At 33.5% G+C, this 13,333-nt stretch overlaps 1 protein-coding gene across 1 annotated transcript in view; it reads right to left on the bottom strand.

Moving 5' to 3' along the window:
- Nucleotides 1-282: 282 nt before the first annotated feature.
- LOC132168627 (probable LRR receptor-like serine/threonine-protein kinase At1g07650) overlaps nucleotides 283-13,333 on the bottom strand; it is a 15,730-nt gene continuing 2,679 nt past the window's right edge. The window contains exons 2-24 of the mRNA XM_059579629.1: nucleotides 11,425-11,602; nucleotides 10,308-10,379; nucleotides 10,157-10,225; nucleotides 10,008-10,079; nucleotides 9,839-9,910; nucleotides 9,633-9,704; nucleotides 9,453-9,524; nucleotides 9,271-9,342; nucleotides 9,071-9,142; nucleotides 8,909-8,980; nucleotides 8,052-8,120; nucleotides 7,378-7,443; nucleotides 6,887-6,952; nucleotides 6,737-6,772; nucleotides 5,377-5,420; nucleotides 4,826-5,202; nucleotides 4,565-4,760; nucleotides 4,125-4,253; nucleotides 3,305-3,423; nucleotides 2,958-3,168; nucleotides 2,591-2,828; nucleotides 1,312-1,462; nucleotides 283-843 (exon numbers count right to left, since the gene is read on the bottom strand). Coding sequence (XP_059435612.1) covers nucleotides 496-843; nucleotides 1,312-1,462; nucleotides 2,591-2,828; nucleotides 2,958-3,168; nucleotides 3,305-3,423; nucleotides 4,125-4,253; nucleotides 4,565-4,760; nucleotides 4,826-5,202; nucleotides 5,377-5,420; nucleotides 6,737-6,772; nucleotides 6,887-6,952; nucleotides 7,378-7,443; nucleotides 8,052-8,120; nucleotides 8,909-8,980; nucleotides 9,071-9,142; nucleotides 9,271-9,342; nucleotides 9,453-9,524; nucleotides 9,633-9,704; nucleotides 9,839-9,910; nucleotides 10,008-10,079; nucleotides 10,157-10,225; nucleotides 10,308-10,379; nucleotides 11,425-11,602 — 2,873 coding nt within the window. The 3' untranslated portion in view covers nucleotides 283-495. The remainder of the gene's footprint in view (nucleotides 844-1,311; nucleotides 1,463-2,590; nucleotides 2,829-2,957; nucleotides 3,169-3,304; nucleotides 3,424-4,124; nucleotides 4,254-4,564; nucleotides 4,761-4,825; nucleotides 5,203-5,376; nucleotides 5,421-6,736; nucleotides 6,773-6,886; nucleotides 6,953-7,377; nucleotides 7,444-8,051; nucleotides 8,121-8,908; nucleotides 8,981-9,070; nucleotides 9,143-9,270; nucleotides 9,343-9,452; nucleotides 9,525-9,632; nucleotides 9,705-9,838; nucleotides 9,911-10,007; nucleotides 10,080-10,156; nucleotides 10,226-10,307; nucleotides 10,380-11,424; nucleotides 11,603-13,333) is intronic.

Here is a 13,333-nt window from a genome sequence, read left to right as displayed (position 1 = left end):
ATCAAAATTTATATAATAATAAACAATAATTAAATTTCTAATAAAATAGAATGACCATTCATATTCCTTTTTTTTTTTCTTTTCTTTTTTTCAAGTAAAAAATTACTAAAAACCTCACTATTGAATTTATGTGGAGTCAACATTAGTCCATAAAACTAATGGTTGATTTATTGAATTTATAAAAAAGATGGTTGTGTAACATACCATTTTTTATAATACGTGATAATTTATCAATGCTATCTTTTTCCAAGTAGAAAAGATGATTTCAATCACAAAAACATGAGAATGAAAGACATCAAATTATTATAAGTAAATGCAGTCTAAAAAGCACAACTTTTCTTGAACAGGGTAAGCAAAGACAACTAAATGGGTATGTCCATAAGATAGATATATATATATATATATATATATATATGCAGTATTGTGTTTAGCTCTCATAATGTAATGAGTAGTATGCTGAAATTACTGAGAATCAAGATTAACTCGATAGAGATCTTAGCCAGATGTGGAAGAAGATCCAACCCATGTTGCTATTGATGAATGCATAAGGCTCTCTGCTTCACTTGTGCTCGTTGGTGCTCGTTGGAGTTGTTCAAACCGGTCTTTTAAGGCACTAAACCTCAATTCATCGCCATATATACTTGGATCAATGGTAACTTCATCAACAATGGTTTGGCCTTCGAGCATGCTTACTACTGCAGACATGGTGGGTCTAAGTGCTGGCGATGGATTAATGCATAAGAGAGCTACTTTGATCATTCTAATAGCTTCCTCATTTAACTCGGAACCCAACTGTGGATCCACCAGCTCCATTAGGTTACCTTTTTGTTGTAGAACAAGTGCCTATAATAAGCATAGAAAAGAGAATGGAAATGAAAAGTAGCTAATCAACAAAAGCGAATATGCAGCCGTACACATAGAAAAAAATTGAGCACCACTAGAAATCACTCTTTTTATCCCATTACTATCCCACCCTGCTGGCGTGACAGTGTCAATCAACTATTTTTTTTTTAAAAAAAAAATAATAATAATATCCAAGGACTGAATGGCACTGCCATATGAACAAAGTCGGATAATGTTGGGAAAAAAGTGTGGTTTCTAACATTACTAAAAAGAAAAGAAAAAATGTCAATTTGATAAACTCAAGTGTGAAGTGAAAAAGCCAAATCAACATATGTTAGTTTATTTTGTTGCTTGAGGCTAGAGTAATAGATTAGGATGACCAAATTTAGTGGAAAGGGACAAAAGAACAGCCAGGCCTCCAGACATTATTTATAGTAGCATATATTAAAGAAAAAGATCAAATCTTACCCAATCTAGAAGGCATATATAATTCTCATTTGGTCGATATTTCATGTTGCTTTTCCCAGCAACAATTTCCATTGCGACAACCCCAAAGCTATAGACATCTGCTTTATAGGTTAAATAACCCCATAATGCATATTCTGGAGCCATATATCCTCTGCAAATGAAGATTATTTATGACTTAGAACACTAGTATGAATTATCATAAAAATAAAAAATAAAGATCACACTCACTCATATAAAGCTTCAATCTTTCATATTCAACAAAGTTAAGCATCAAGAGAAACTTATGTAAATTAGAAAGATAAAGATAAAAAATAAATAAATAAAGAAAGAAAGAAAAAAAAAAAAAAAAAAAAAAAAAAAAAAGAAAAAAAAAAGAGAAACTTCGGTACCAAATCATATTTCATTTTCATTCAGCATGCAATTATTCGATCAATAAAGCTATTAGGGTAAAGTGGTAATTTCATTCTGTTAAATATACATAAATTTTTTCTCGGTGGGGAAAAAGAACATGTCACTACCTTTGCACATTGCAAGTAGAGAATTGGTTTAGTAATATAACTTTAGCCACTCAAGTTGTTTGGTAGGTCATGGAGCTCAAGTTTAAGGGGTTTTGGTTCTTAGATTCCACAAGAACTCAGTAATTTTTTTTTCCCTTTGGAAATATTGGTTTTTGAGAGACATATATATATACACACACACACATTGATTTTGAGAGTGAAGGACGATACAATAATTGAGCACAAATTTCTCTGTATTGTTTATTTCTTGATTTTAGAGGGAGTCATTGTTTAGGGCTAGCTTTTATTTTAGAGGTTGAATAAACATAGATTGTCCTACTTTTTTTTTTCTTTCCTGAAATTTTTATTTTTCTTTAATGCATCTAGTATTGGGGAATACAATAACTACAACATATGAATAGTACATTTCATGTTTAGACATTTTAACCGCTTGAATACTGGTTGATAATTGATGTAGCTACGGATTTCTCTGTAAGCATGGTTGCGTTGCAAATGCAAACAACTGACATATAAAAATCCTACCAACCACTTAATCCAGTAATTTATCTCATGTTCCATATATAGACATTTCTGATATGCAGAGACTTTCCATGCTTCTATGTTCACGTTTACTTTAGGGCAACATCTCATAGAGAAATACAAATCAATAAATATTTTTTCCTTTTTCTCTAATGGTCAATAACTTGGGAGGCAAATGAAATGGAAGAATAGAATCACAAAAAGACTACATAATGAAGAAAAGAGGGAAAAAGGTAGCTCACATTGTTCCAGCGACTCGCGTGCTGATGTGGGTGTTTTCCTCTTCATCAAGCTTGGCCAAACCAAAGTCAGAAATCTTTGGGTTAAGGTCTCTATCCAATAGCACATTGGTAGTTTTGATGTCTCTATGAACAATTCTTATTGATGATTCCTCATGCAAGAAAGCCAAACCTCTTGCTATGCCAACACATATTTTCTGTCTTGAAGGCCAGTCTAAATTTAAGCGGTATTCCTCCGGACCTACATATTTTGTAGATTGTCCAATGGGGAACTCATCAACTTAGTTCTTAATCGAGGCCATTATCAATTTTAAGCACATAAGCAGAAGACAGTCAACATAAAATACTAAAGTGAAAACCTCAGGCTTACCAAAGAAAGCACGTGCCAGGCTATTGTTTTCCATGTATTCATATACCAAGAATAGTTGATTTCCCTCAACACAACATCCATACAATCTAACAAGATTTGGGTGTTGTACAGCCGAAATCATTCCTATTTCATTCACAAATTCACGATTTCCTTGTTTTGATTTTGAAGAAAGTTTCTTAACTGCAATTATGGTACCATCAAACAGTATACCCTGCATCAGAAATGGGAAAATATACATCTTCAGGTATGGATTCATTATTGAATTAGACAGCCTCTTGGTATAATGGATAAGTAAGAAAAAGAAAATAGATATCCTAAAATTGAAGGAAGATGATGTTGTGGGATACCTTGTATACAGATCCAAAACCACCTTCTCCAATCTTATTTGTAGTATCGAAGTTGTTAGTGGCTGCTTTGATTTGCCTATAGGTGAAAAAACCAGTTTGCAGATCTAATCCTCTCAGCTCTGTCAAAAGGAATGAAAAGGTGAGCCTATTGTCACATAACATCTTATAAATGATATGATTAATTTTTTAATTAGTATTGTTGTATCTATTGACTACTTAGAAGATGCCAGATAGAATGTGACCAAACAAAAGCAGTGAGAAAGTACCATACTGCAGTTGGTCATCCACATAAACCCCAAGTTTTTAAAAGATTTAGGGTTTCTCTTTTTTTTTTACCAATTACAGGTGTATTGGGAATCAAAAAAACAAAATTTAAAAGAGAGGAACTTCATAGGTCCCTATTACCAAGAGATTTGCCTTTTTGTTCTTCTCAACAATTATGTTAAGATAATTTAGATGACATTTCAAAAATAGAGTTAAATGAAATCCACAATCTTTTATCTCTCACTTCTTTCTTTTTCTTTTTCATATATATATATTTTTAAATATGGGTCCTTCTTAGACATTTACTCAACTCAGTGATCTCAAGTCATCCATCTCTCATGTAAATATGCCTTCATTTAGATTTTGTCAAAAAGCAGTGATCCCAACATGTGGAATATTTAATTTAAATGGGGGGTGATTTGACAAAGTCAAAGTTCGATCATAGAACCTTTGGGTCTGATACCATGTTAAATTACCAGTTATCCCAAAAATATAAGTTGATAGGAAGAAGTAAATTTAATCACTTAATTATTACTTTAACAAGTCATATGATTACCTTTTTCCCTTGATATCCTTCCTCGTTTCTTGATCCACATCCGAATGCCTAAGATCATAAAAATGAGCAAAAGCACTGATACTACAGCTCCGACAACAATGAATATCTTGTAGTCAGGGGGGCTGAAATCTGGAGAAGAGACAAATAGTAAAGGAAACAGATTATAAAGTTGCATCCTGGAATACCAGTAGTACCATACAGAAAGATATAGGTGGACCAACCTAAAACAAGATATGAATGCATGGTTCAAACACACGAATATTAGAGGAAGAGTATAAAGAAGATTATGTAGTTGAATCTTGTTTTGGGTAATACTTTTACAGCAAATAACCACGGGTTCTACCTCAACTATATTGTGCTATGCTTTTATTGTTCATCATTCTACAAGTATGGAAGAAGTTGGATAGTAAAAAGATTCTCATACTCCATGAAATATTTACCAGATTTAGCAGAGATAGCTGAGATGAGAGGACCATAAGTTCCTTCCTTTGGCACACCTGTTGTCCCTTTCGCAGCCCAATGAAAGCGGATTTGTAAGACTTTCTTTCTCACAACTGCTTTAAATTCCTTAACAACTGCTGTATCAACACCTTGTGCTTCATGTTGAATATCAAAATCCTTCCACACCAATTTTTCCTGTAACAAATTAAATCAATAAAATTGTGCTCTATGTATAAAGCAAAACAAATATGGCGTCATACCTGGATATAAATATCAAATATCCGTCTTCCAAGACTATAAAAAGATCTGTTGTCTCTGAATACTATCTCTGCAAAGTATAGTTTCACGGTATAATTTCCATTTGCCAAGCAACGTGCATAATACGTCAGAGAAAGAGGAGAGAGTCGTGCACTCGTGAATAATCCAGAGTTAGTCATTCTTAGTATTGACACATTTTTCGCTATGTAATGATCTGAGGTTCTGTTGAGCTCCAAAAAATATCCGGTGCTACTGAATCCCCAATTAGCGGTGTTAGGAACAAAGTTTGTTGGACCTGCTTGGCTTTGATCCCCTTCGTACTCTATGTTTCCAATAGTGATTGTACTTCCACCACAATTTATATGCAATGAGTACCGATCTACCCAGAAACAAAAATAGCAGCTTTTTAATAAATTAAAACATAAGCAATCATTACATAACAAAAAGGAAATTATGTATTAACTATCTCTCGTTTCATTTACTCAGTTGCCAATAACAATATGAAATGTTTTAAAGCATACACCTCATAATTTGAATAAGGTAGTATAATTACCTTTTGAGCATGGATAGGGCTCCAGGCACTTGCCGCCGAGTGTTCTTAATTAGCATCGTACAAGAAAGAAGTGTGAACTTAGCAAAATTAGAATGAAAAAAAAAAGGAAATGCTTCTCCAAAATAAAAGCTAAAAATAAAAATATAAAACAGAAAAAACATGGATTCGGCTTACATCCTGTAGAAAAATAACAAGACATCTCCTGTTATTTTAAATCTACAGTTATGATTAAATCTTTCCCCTTTTTAGCCCAAACGACATAGCTTTAAAGGAACTAACAGAAGTTCTCTAAACTTCGTTTGCATGTCCTCCTCTTCCTTCTTCACCCATTCCCACTTTCTTTCTGCAAATTCTTCTTAACTATTTTCAGCAAAGCAGCAGCAGGTCAAATAGAACAAGTCTGAGCGTTCAAAATGAAGTTTCCATAGAAACATTTCAGTGCAAACAATGTCTTCGATTAATAATTTTTTCAAATCATATGAAGGCCATGAAAGAGGAATGGTCAACTCTACAATACCAAAGAAACCTGACCGATGCATTAGCCCGCCCTTCATGAATTTAGCCAAATCGACACTCAAAAGGGACAAAATCCTCAGGGACCAAAACAATAAATATTTTCCTTTCAAAGTAGTGAGCTTTTAACCCCTCCTGTCAGCAACCATAAGAGTGTTTAACTGGTTTTGCAGAAAACACAAAACAAAGCCTGGTTTTTGCAGAGAGAGGCAACATCTTTCATTTCATTTAAAGTGGGAGTGAGTCTAAAATGGGAGAGAGATGGAGAAGAGAGAAAATTAAGGCTTTGAAACTATCCGAGTTGAGGAAGATAACAAGTAAAAAGAGAGAGGAAAGTACTAAAAAGAGATTTTAAAGAAGAACTTACAGAAAGAGAGAAAAAGTGGAAGTGGATGAAGAAGGAAGTGCAGGACAATGGTCGTTTGGTGCAAATGGCGTTTAGAAAACTTTTGTTAGTTTCCTTTAAAACTACATCGTTTGGACTAAAAATGGGGAAGTTTTAGGGCCTTTTTGGGTGTGCATTTGAGGACCTGAAAAGTGCGTTTAACATTCTAAAAGCTCGTTTGAAAAAAAGAAAAAAAAAAAAACACCTGTTTGGTAAAAAAAATTTGAAGCGCTTTTTAATGTCAAAAAGCCTAAAAATGGCTAAAACGTATTTTTACAAAAGCTTAAAAAACACTTTTTGACTTAAAATCTCTTTCTCATACGCAATCTCAAACATGCTCTTAATCTTGGCCGTAGCCGTAGGTTTAAAATAACATGAGATGTCTTGTTATTTTTCCACAGGATGTAAGCCAGGTCCAAAAAACATTGGTTCTTCTTATAAGTTTTCAAGTTAGAAGCTTACAAATTGTCTTGTCCAGAGAAGCTCTGAAACAAATTCCTGATGAAATGAGAACCTGGTTAGTTTTGAAAAACTAAAAGCTTGTGAAGAGGGTAAGTATGCAAACCTCAAGTAAACTTAAATTAAGATTAAGATGATAAGAAAAGTTCTTACAGGGTTTCTCGACAAGTAGGTGGCGCAGAGATTTCTGAAAAGTTATTGTAAGAAAGATCCATTTGGCTGCACAAAAACGTATTTTCAGTAATAACTCATTATAAATCCATAAGAAAAGAAAAATTATATTTGAAAAGGTTTTGATAAACCGGTCAATTCAAGCTAACACCAGAAAACTTCCGTAACCAACTCAAAATTAATTGCCAACATGCAGTTTCCAAATAACAGTCACATGGTGCAAAAAGCAAATCTATGCTGGTACCAAATAGGTTGAATTCACCAATTCAATATGATTCAAGGAGATCTCCCGCTGACAATAAAGCGTTCAGGAGATGAATCAATGTATATTGGAACACTATGAGGTCTGTAAAGATTATATAAGTGCTGAAACATTATTAAAAAAATAAATAATAAAAAATAAAAATAAAAAGAAACAGAAAGAGAAAACATGTCATGCAAATTTCAAATAGAGTTCAAGATGAATTATATACTCGAGATTATCTCGGGCTTTGATCCATTCTGGAAAAGTCCCATTGAGCAAGTTGCTTGTAAGAATCCTGTTCAAAGTGCAACATAATCACGCTATAGTTAAACACTTATTTATATCATTACTAAAGGAGAAATATTTGAAAGTAAAATATACTTTCTGATGATATATACATATAGAAATGTACGTATGTACAAAAGTGCATTGGTAACAATAAGCAATATATGTTAAGAGATAATATATGGGTTGTCCCACATTGCCCAAGTGAGGGGAGGCTTTGGCCTTTGGCTTGTATAAAAGCCTCATTCTTTTGTCCCACATTACTAAGATACAAGGAACTCATCCCCCTTTAGCCTCTATATAATGAAACTCTTATGCACAATCAAATCATTCAATAAAAGCCAAATGTAGCCTATAGGGTTTTAGTATATAGATGTAGGCATATTGCCGAACCACCTTAATCTTGTCTCTTTTGTTTATATTTCTATTTTATTATTTCGCATTCTAAATTCTATCAATATAATCTCTTTTATGATAGTGAAATTCCTCATATCTTCACCTATAAACATAGGAGATAAGCCAAATCATTATTATATGTGTGCTTTAAGCTGCTTTTTAATTGTTTATTTGAGCTTCTCTACAATAGAGCTAGATTTAGGGTTTTAACTCCACACTTACATGACACTCAAACTATTTTGGTCTGAAAAATCTGGAACATTTCCTTCCAATCTGTTGAAGCTGAGATCTCTGCTTGGATATTACGAGTAATTAGCGGTTATAATAACAGAAAAGAAGGATTATGAAATGAGACATAAATGTCCAGATATTAAAGTATAGAGTCAAGAAACATAATATATACGAAGAAAAAATTGAAAGAGAGACTTGAATGCCCATATAACAGTGGATATGTAGGTTAGAACAGATTCCATAGACAGCCTAACTAGAGTAAGCATGTTCAAAGGTATCTTACTACAGCTGCCACAATGGGCCAAAGGAGTAGGAGGGGGTGGGTCATGGTTGTCATTCCTACAATGAGTATGGGTTGACAACCTTAGATAGCTGCTTTCTAAAAGGCATAGGCTGTAAAGATTAGAAGCAATCATCATTTTTTTTCAAAGGCTAAAGGATGAAAGCCGATAATTAATTATTACATAGTCATAAGATGAATGATGTTTCCAACTCCATTTTTCAAACTAATCTTACTCCAAAACTACACCTCGGTTTTATAGTTTCAGCAGATGATCTTAATTCTAGAAGTTATTCACAATTAGCTTTAAGAATAAAGTACCATGATAACCCAAAGTCCATAAATTTGAATATGCCGAATCTACTTATGCTAGCCAAAAACAAAAAGGAGAAAAGATAACTTCAAATATCTGTATGTATATAGTTAAGTTAAAAAAAAAAAAAAAAAAATGTTCTTAATTGAAATAATCCAACCATCTTGGGTTTATAGTTAAGTAATATTTCAGTAAATGAAACAAAAACCAAAAAAAAAAAAAAAAGAGAGAGAACAGAATGGAAAGAAGAACTACAGAAATTGTAGTTTTGTCATGTTTGATATAGATGCGGGGATTGGTCCGTAGAGATTGCAGCTCCTCAACATCCTGCAAAGTCAACCGCCATCATCTAAGAAAAATTGCTATAAACTTGTATCATTTGAGTTGTTGAAATTTAACAGAGAAAGAATTACTTACAATATATTTATTTTTGTCATGCTGCTTAAGTTTGGAAATTTAGAACCCTCACCAAGTACGTCACTAATCATTCTAGCTGCACCAAATTGCATTATTAATAAATGTTAGGGTCTTAAGCGACAAGTCTTGTTAATTTGAGTATCACATGAAGATAAGAGAGAGATTATGCAACCCAAGAGTACTTCATAGGAAGAACTTACAGCAGGGTTAAATTACTCAGGACCGAAATGCTAGAAGGGATGGGCCCCTCAAGACCACTAGCTTGAATCACTCTGTTAAAAACACAATTCTAACAGGTTAGATTACACCTAAATATTCTAGTAGACGAGATTTTAACATTATGGGATTTTTTTTTTTTAAAAAAAAAAAATAGAACACATACAATCTCTGAAGTTGTTTCCAACTTTGAAAAAAGTCGGGTATTTTTCCAGTGAAGTTGTTGCTGCTAATCCCACTGCATATAACCACATTGGAAACAAGACTGAATAACATAGAAACCTGAAGCTTTTCAATTAAATATATAAAATTACTGTAAGTATAGAAATGGGCTCCAACCACTTACAGTCGCGTTAATTTGGTTAGATCAGTGAGAGTTACTGGCAACTCTCCAGTGAGATTGTTAGCACGAAGATCACTGCAGTCATCAAATGGGAAGTTCAGACCAGGTCAAATTAGTGTCAGTTGAAGAAGTAAATCGTTGATAATTAAGAAAATAATCATCAATCTGATTTGAAAATGAATAGAAGGATTAAAAAAGAAACAACTGACAGATACTCCAGGTTAACCAAATTCCCAAGCTCAGGGGGAACACTTCCAGAAAACAGATTGCTCGATAAGCTCCTGAAAATATAGTCTTCATCAATATTAAAGCTCAGCTAAAGCAAATCAAACTATGTTGCATTCGACTAGATTAAAAAAGGGTGAGCAAGAAAGATACAGGTATGTAAGAGTGGTAATTTTTCCCAGGTAGCTTGGGATTGGTCCTGATAATTTGTTTACATAAATGAACCTGCAGTGAATCGGCTTAATTCAATCAGAAGGAGCATTCACTGGCTAACCTAAGACATAAATTCAGTAGTAACTTACAGGTATTCCAATTTCGTAGAACCCCATTCGCGTGGTATTGTACCGGTGAGGTAGTTTCGAGTGAGGTCACTACAAGCAAGAGGAAAGTGGGCTGTTAGATTAGAAGCTTAAAATCAATTTTCAGGAACAAATTGCTGGTGACTCTTCTTACATCGCCTTTAGGTAGGGTAGCTTCACCAGGGAAGGTGGAAGCACACCATCAAGATCCTGCCCTTTAAGAAATCTGTAACAAGAATAATTATAGGTAAGAGATTAAATGCCATCTGATTATTACTAGGAAAGTGATCATCTTCACGTATATATGTATGAACAGAGGATGGAAAGATCCAAAATTTCGCTGGCTCAGAAGTAAATTAACCATTATTCAACCCAATCTGCAATTTCCCAAATTATGGAGCTCGTCTCCCTCTCCCCTCGTCCAGCGAGCTCCCTCTCTCAGTGAGTGTGTTGATCTTCATAAGAGAGCGTCCACCGGGAAGGAGGAGGGAGCTCCTCCCTCAGTCTACCGCCACTCCTCTCCGTTTTTTATTTTTTTTCTGTTTTTATTTTGAATCAACTTGACCCACGCGCCACCACCCGCAATTTTACTGGCCTCCACTTCTTCTGTTGGCCTCATCACGGTGCGAGTGCACAGCACTCACCACCTCATCAGGTGTGTTGCAACCACGTCTTTATCCACCTCTCGTTTTAAGTAATTAAATTTAATATTTTTTTATCAAAATAAATGTCTTTAAAGTTTAAATTTATTCTCATAATTCATCTTTTATTTTAATTAAATAAATAAATTTAATATTTTTCATCAATTAATTTTGAGAAAAGAGTAATGCTATGTACTTTGTACCCCAATGTTATTTCTAAACTTTTAATTGAAACAACTTGTCTTCCAAATTATCATAAAATTTCATTGTATTCCTTTTGTTTCACGAAATGTTAAAAATATTCCTAGAAAATATCAAAAAGACAACTACCCTTACAATTACAAATTCAGAAAAAAAAAAAAAAAAAAAAAACAGCCGATATAAGTAATATGATTAATTATTTCAAATGAAATTGAAAAGAACCGATTAGTTATTCCAAGAAGTGCCTAGAATGATAATTTTGCCTTCTTAGATTAAAGTCATATCTGATTAAAAGGGCCATTTAGGGACCTTGTATGTCAAGGGTTTTTTTTTTTTTTTTTTTCTGATTTTGGTGGAATAAAAAGTTGATCAATTCACAATTTCAACATATGTAGTTGGATGGCATAAGGGAAATGAAGGGTGACATACAATTTAACCACGTGACATACACCAGCAGGGTAGGAGCAGTTGCAGATTAGAGAATTGTTGTACAATGGCCTCAAATCCGATTTTGGTGTTGCCCAGCTCGAGTCATTGCTGCATGGGTCTACTCTGAAATCCCAATCTTTCTTCCCCACTTGTGTAGCTATTTCACCAAGTGCTTCCACTGCATGCATTATACACCAACCTCATCAATTTTAATTTTAATTTTTTCATTTCCCATTAACTTTGCCTTAAAATGCTCCATAATTTAATCTATACAAAAATATAATTAAAGCAACGTTTTTATTACCAAAAACCAGAATCTTACGAAATTTCTATACGACCTCATCTCTATTTTAGGCTTAATTACCATTTTCTCTATGCAACTCTACCTTTAGTTCTTTTCCCCATTACCAATTTGCCTCGCAAGTTCGGAACCATCCAAGTGCTGCCACCAGATAAACATCACATTTGCGTTGTAAGCTGGTGGGTAATGGGTATATAGAGAGAGCTCATCATCAAGCTGTAAGCTCTTTTGGGGCGAGAATAAATTGTGCTTTTCAAGGCGAGCACCACAGTTGGAAATGGAAGCAGCAACAGCCAACAATGCATTTTTGGTGTTTGAAAAATGAGTCTTGCTATTAGGCTGTTAAGAGTCAGATAAGTGTTTGCCAAAGTTTGATGTGACTTTATTAAAAAAAAAAAAATTGTAAAAAAATCTCTCTTCCTAGTCCTGCTAGGTTTTGTCTTTTTTTTATTATTATTAAATTTTTATGAGTTAATATTTAGTTTTTAACGCCTCAAAATTTATTTTTGGATTTAAAAGTAAAACTTAGGAGTGGAAGGTTAACCCTTTAGGGATGGTATCACTTAAAAGTGATTTTATCATCCTAAATTTAGTGCTAATACCTCAAATTTGAATTTCATTTTAATATTTCTCTTCTTCAATTTAAAAAAAAAAAATTAAAAAAAAAAAAGAAGAAGAAGAAGAAAAGAAAAGTCTGACGCTAGAGTCAGCCGAAAATTTCAACTCCTGAAAAATACCCATTAGAGATGGGCATATCTCCTTCCCGGGGAAGTGGGAGAGAAAAACGACAGAGAAAACTCGGGAAAATTAGCGTCACTCCAACTACGGTGAAGATGTCGTTTTCTCTTTGTCAGTAAGCACGTGATGGTCGGTCGCCATTTTCAAATGACTTGTGGCTACTTGGCTACTGTCGGTGATGTAAAAGTCAACTGCTTCCCTTAATCGTATCATATGGGTTTTCCATAACCGACAAGATCGGTAAAGGGTAAAGAAAGGAGAGAGATCCATAGCTTTTGGCCATTGAGCTATTTATTGGGTTTACAGAGATTTTATTAAAACACAAGAGTTTTTAAATAGATTACAATAAAATAACAAGCAGATAACAATACATAAGAACTTCAATTTAAAAATAATGATAAAATGCATCCTAAATAATTTAATTCTAATTTTTATTAAATAATATTTTAATCTACCACAATGCTAATCCTAATACATGTATCTTTGAGTGTGAACTTTTTTTCCGAACAATCACCCGGAGCCATAAATAGCAACAATACTAGGAGTCGAGCCAAACAATTTTGCAATTATAAATTATTAAACTATTTAACTTGTAAAGTCAAAACAAATATTATAAACCTAAATGACTCAAAATAACCACTCAAAAAATTGACCACGGGTTAAAAGCCACTCAAAGAATCAAAACCATTTAACTTTTTCTTTCACATATTCAATGAGAGTCCAAAACCAAATTAAGTTTTTGATTAGAAGTGAACTACAATATAGAGGGAAACTAAATGAATTGGGTATTTTAGATGTCTTTATGTTGAAAGAGAGCACAATTGAAATAATAATAATAATAATAATAATGATAATAATAATGATAATAAA

Source organism: Corylus avellana, chromosome ca2 (genome assembly GCF_901000735.1).
Source record: "Corylus avellana chromosome ca2, CavTom2PMs-1.0".
Taxonomy (NCBI): Eukaryota; Viridiplantae; Streptophyta; class Magnoliopsida; order Fagales; family Betulaceae; genus Corylus; species Corylus avellana.
The sequence above is the reverse complement of the archived record's forward strand: the minus strand, read 5'-3'. Positions and strand labels throughout refer to the sequence as shown.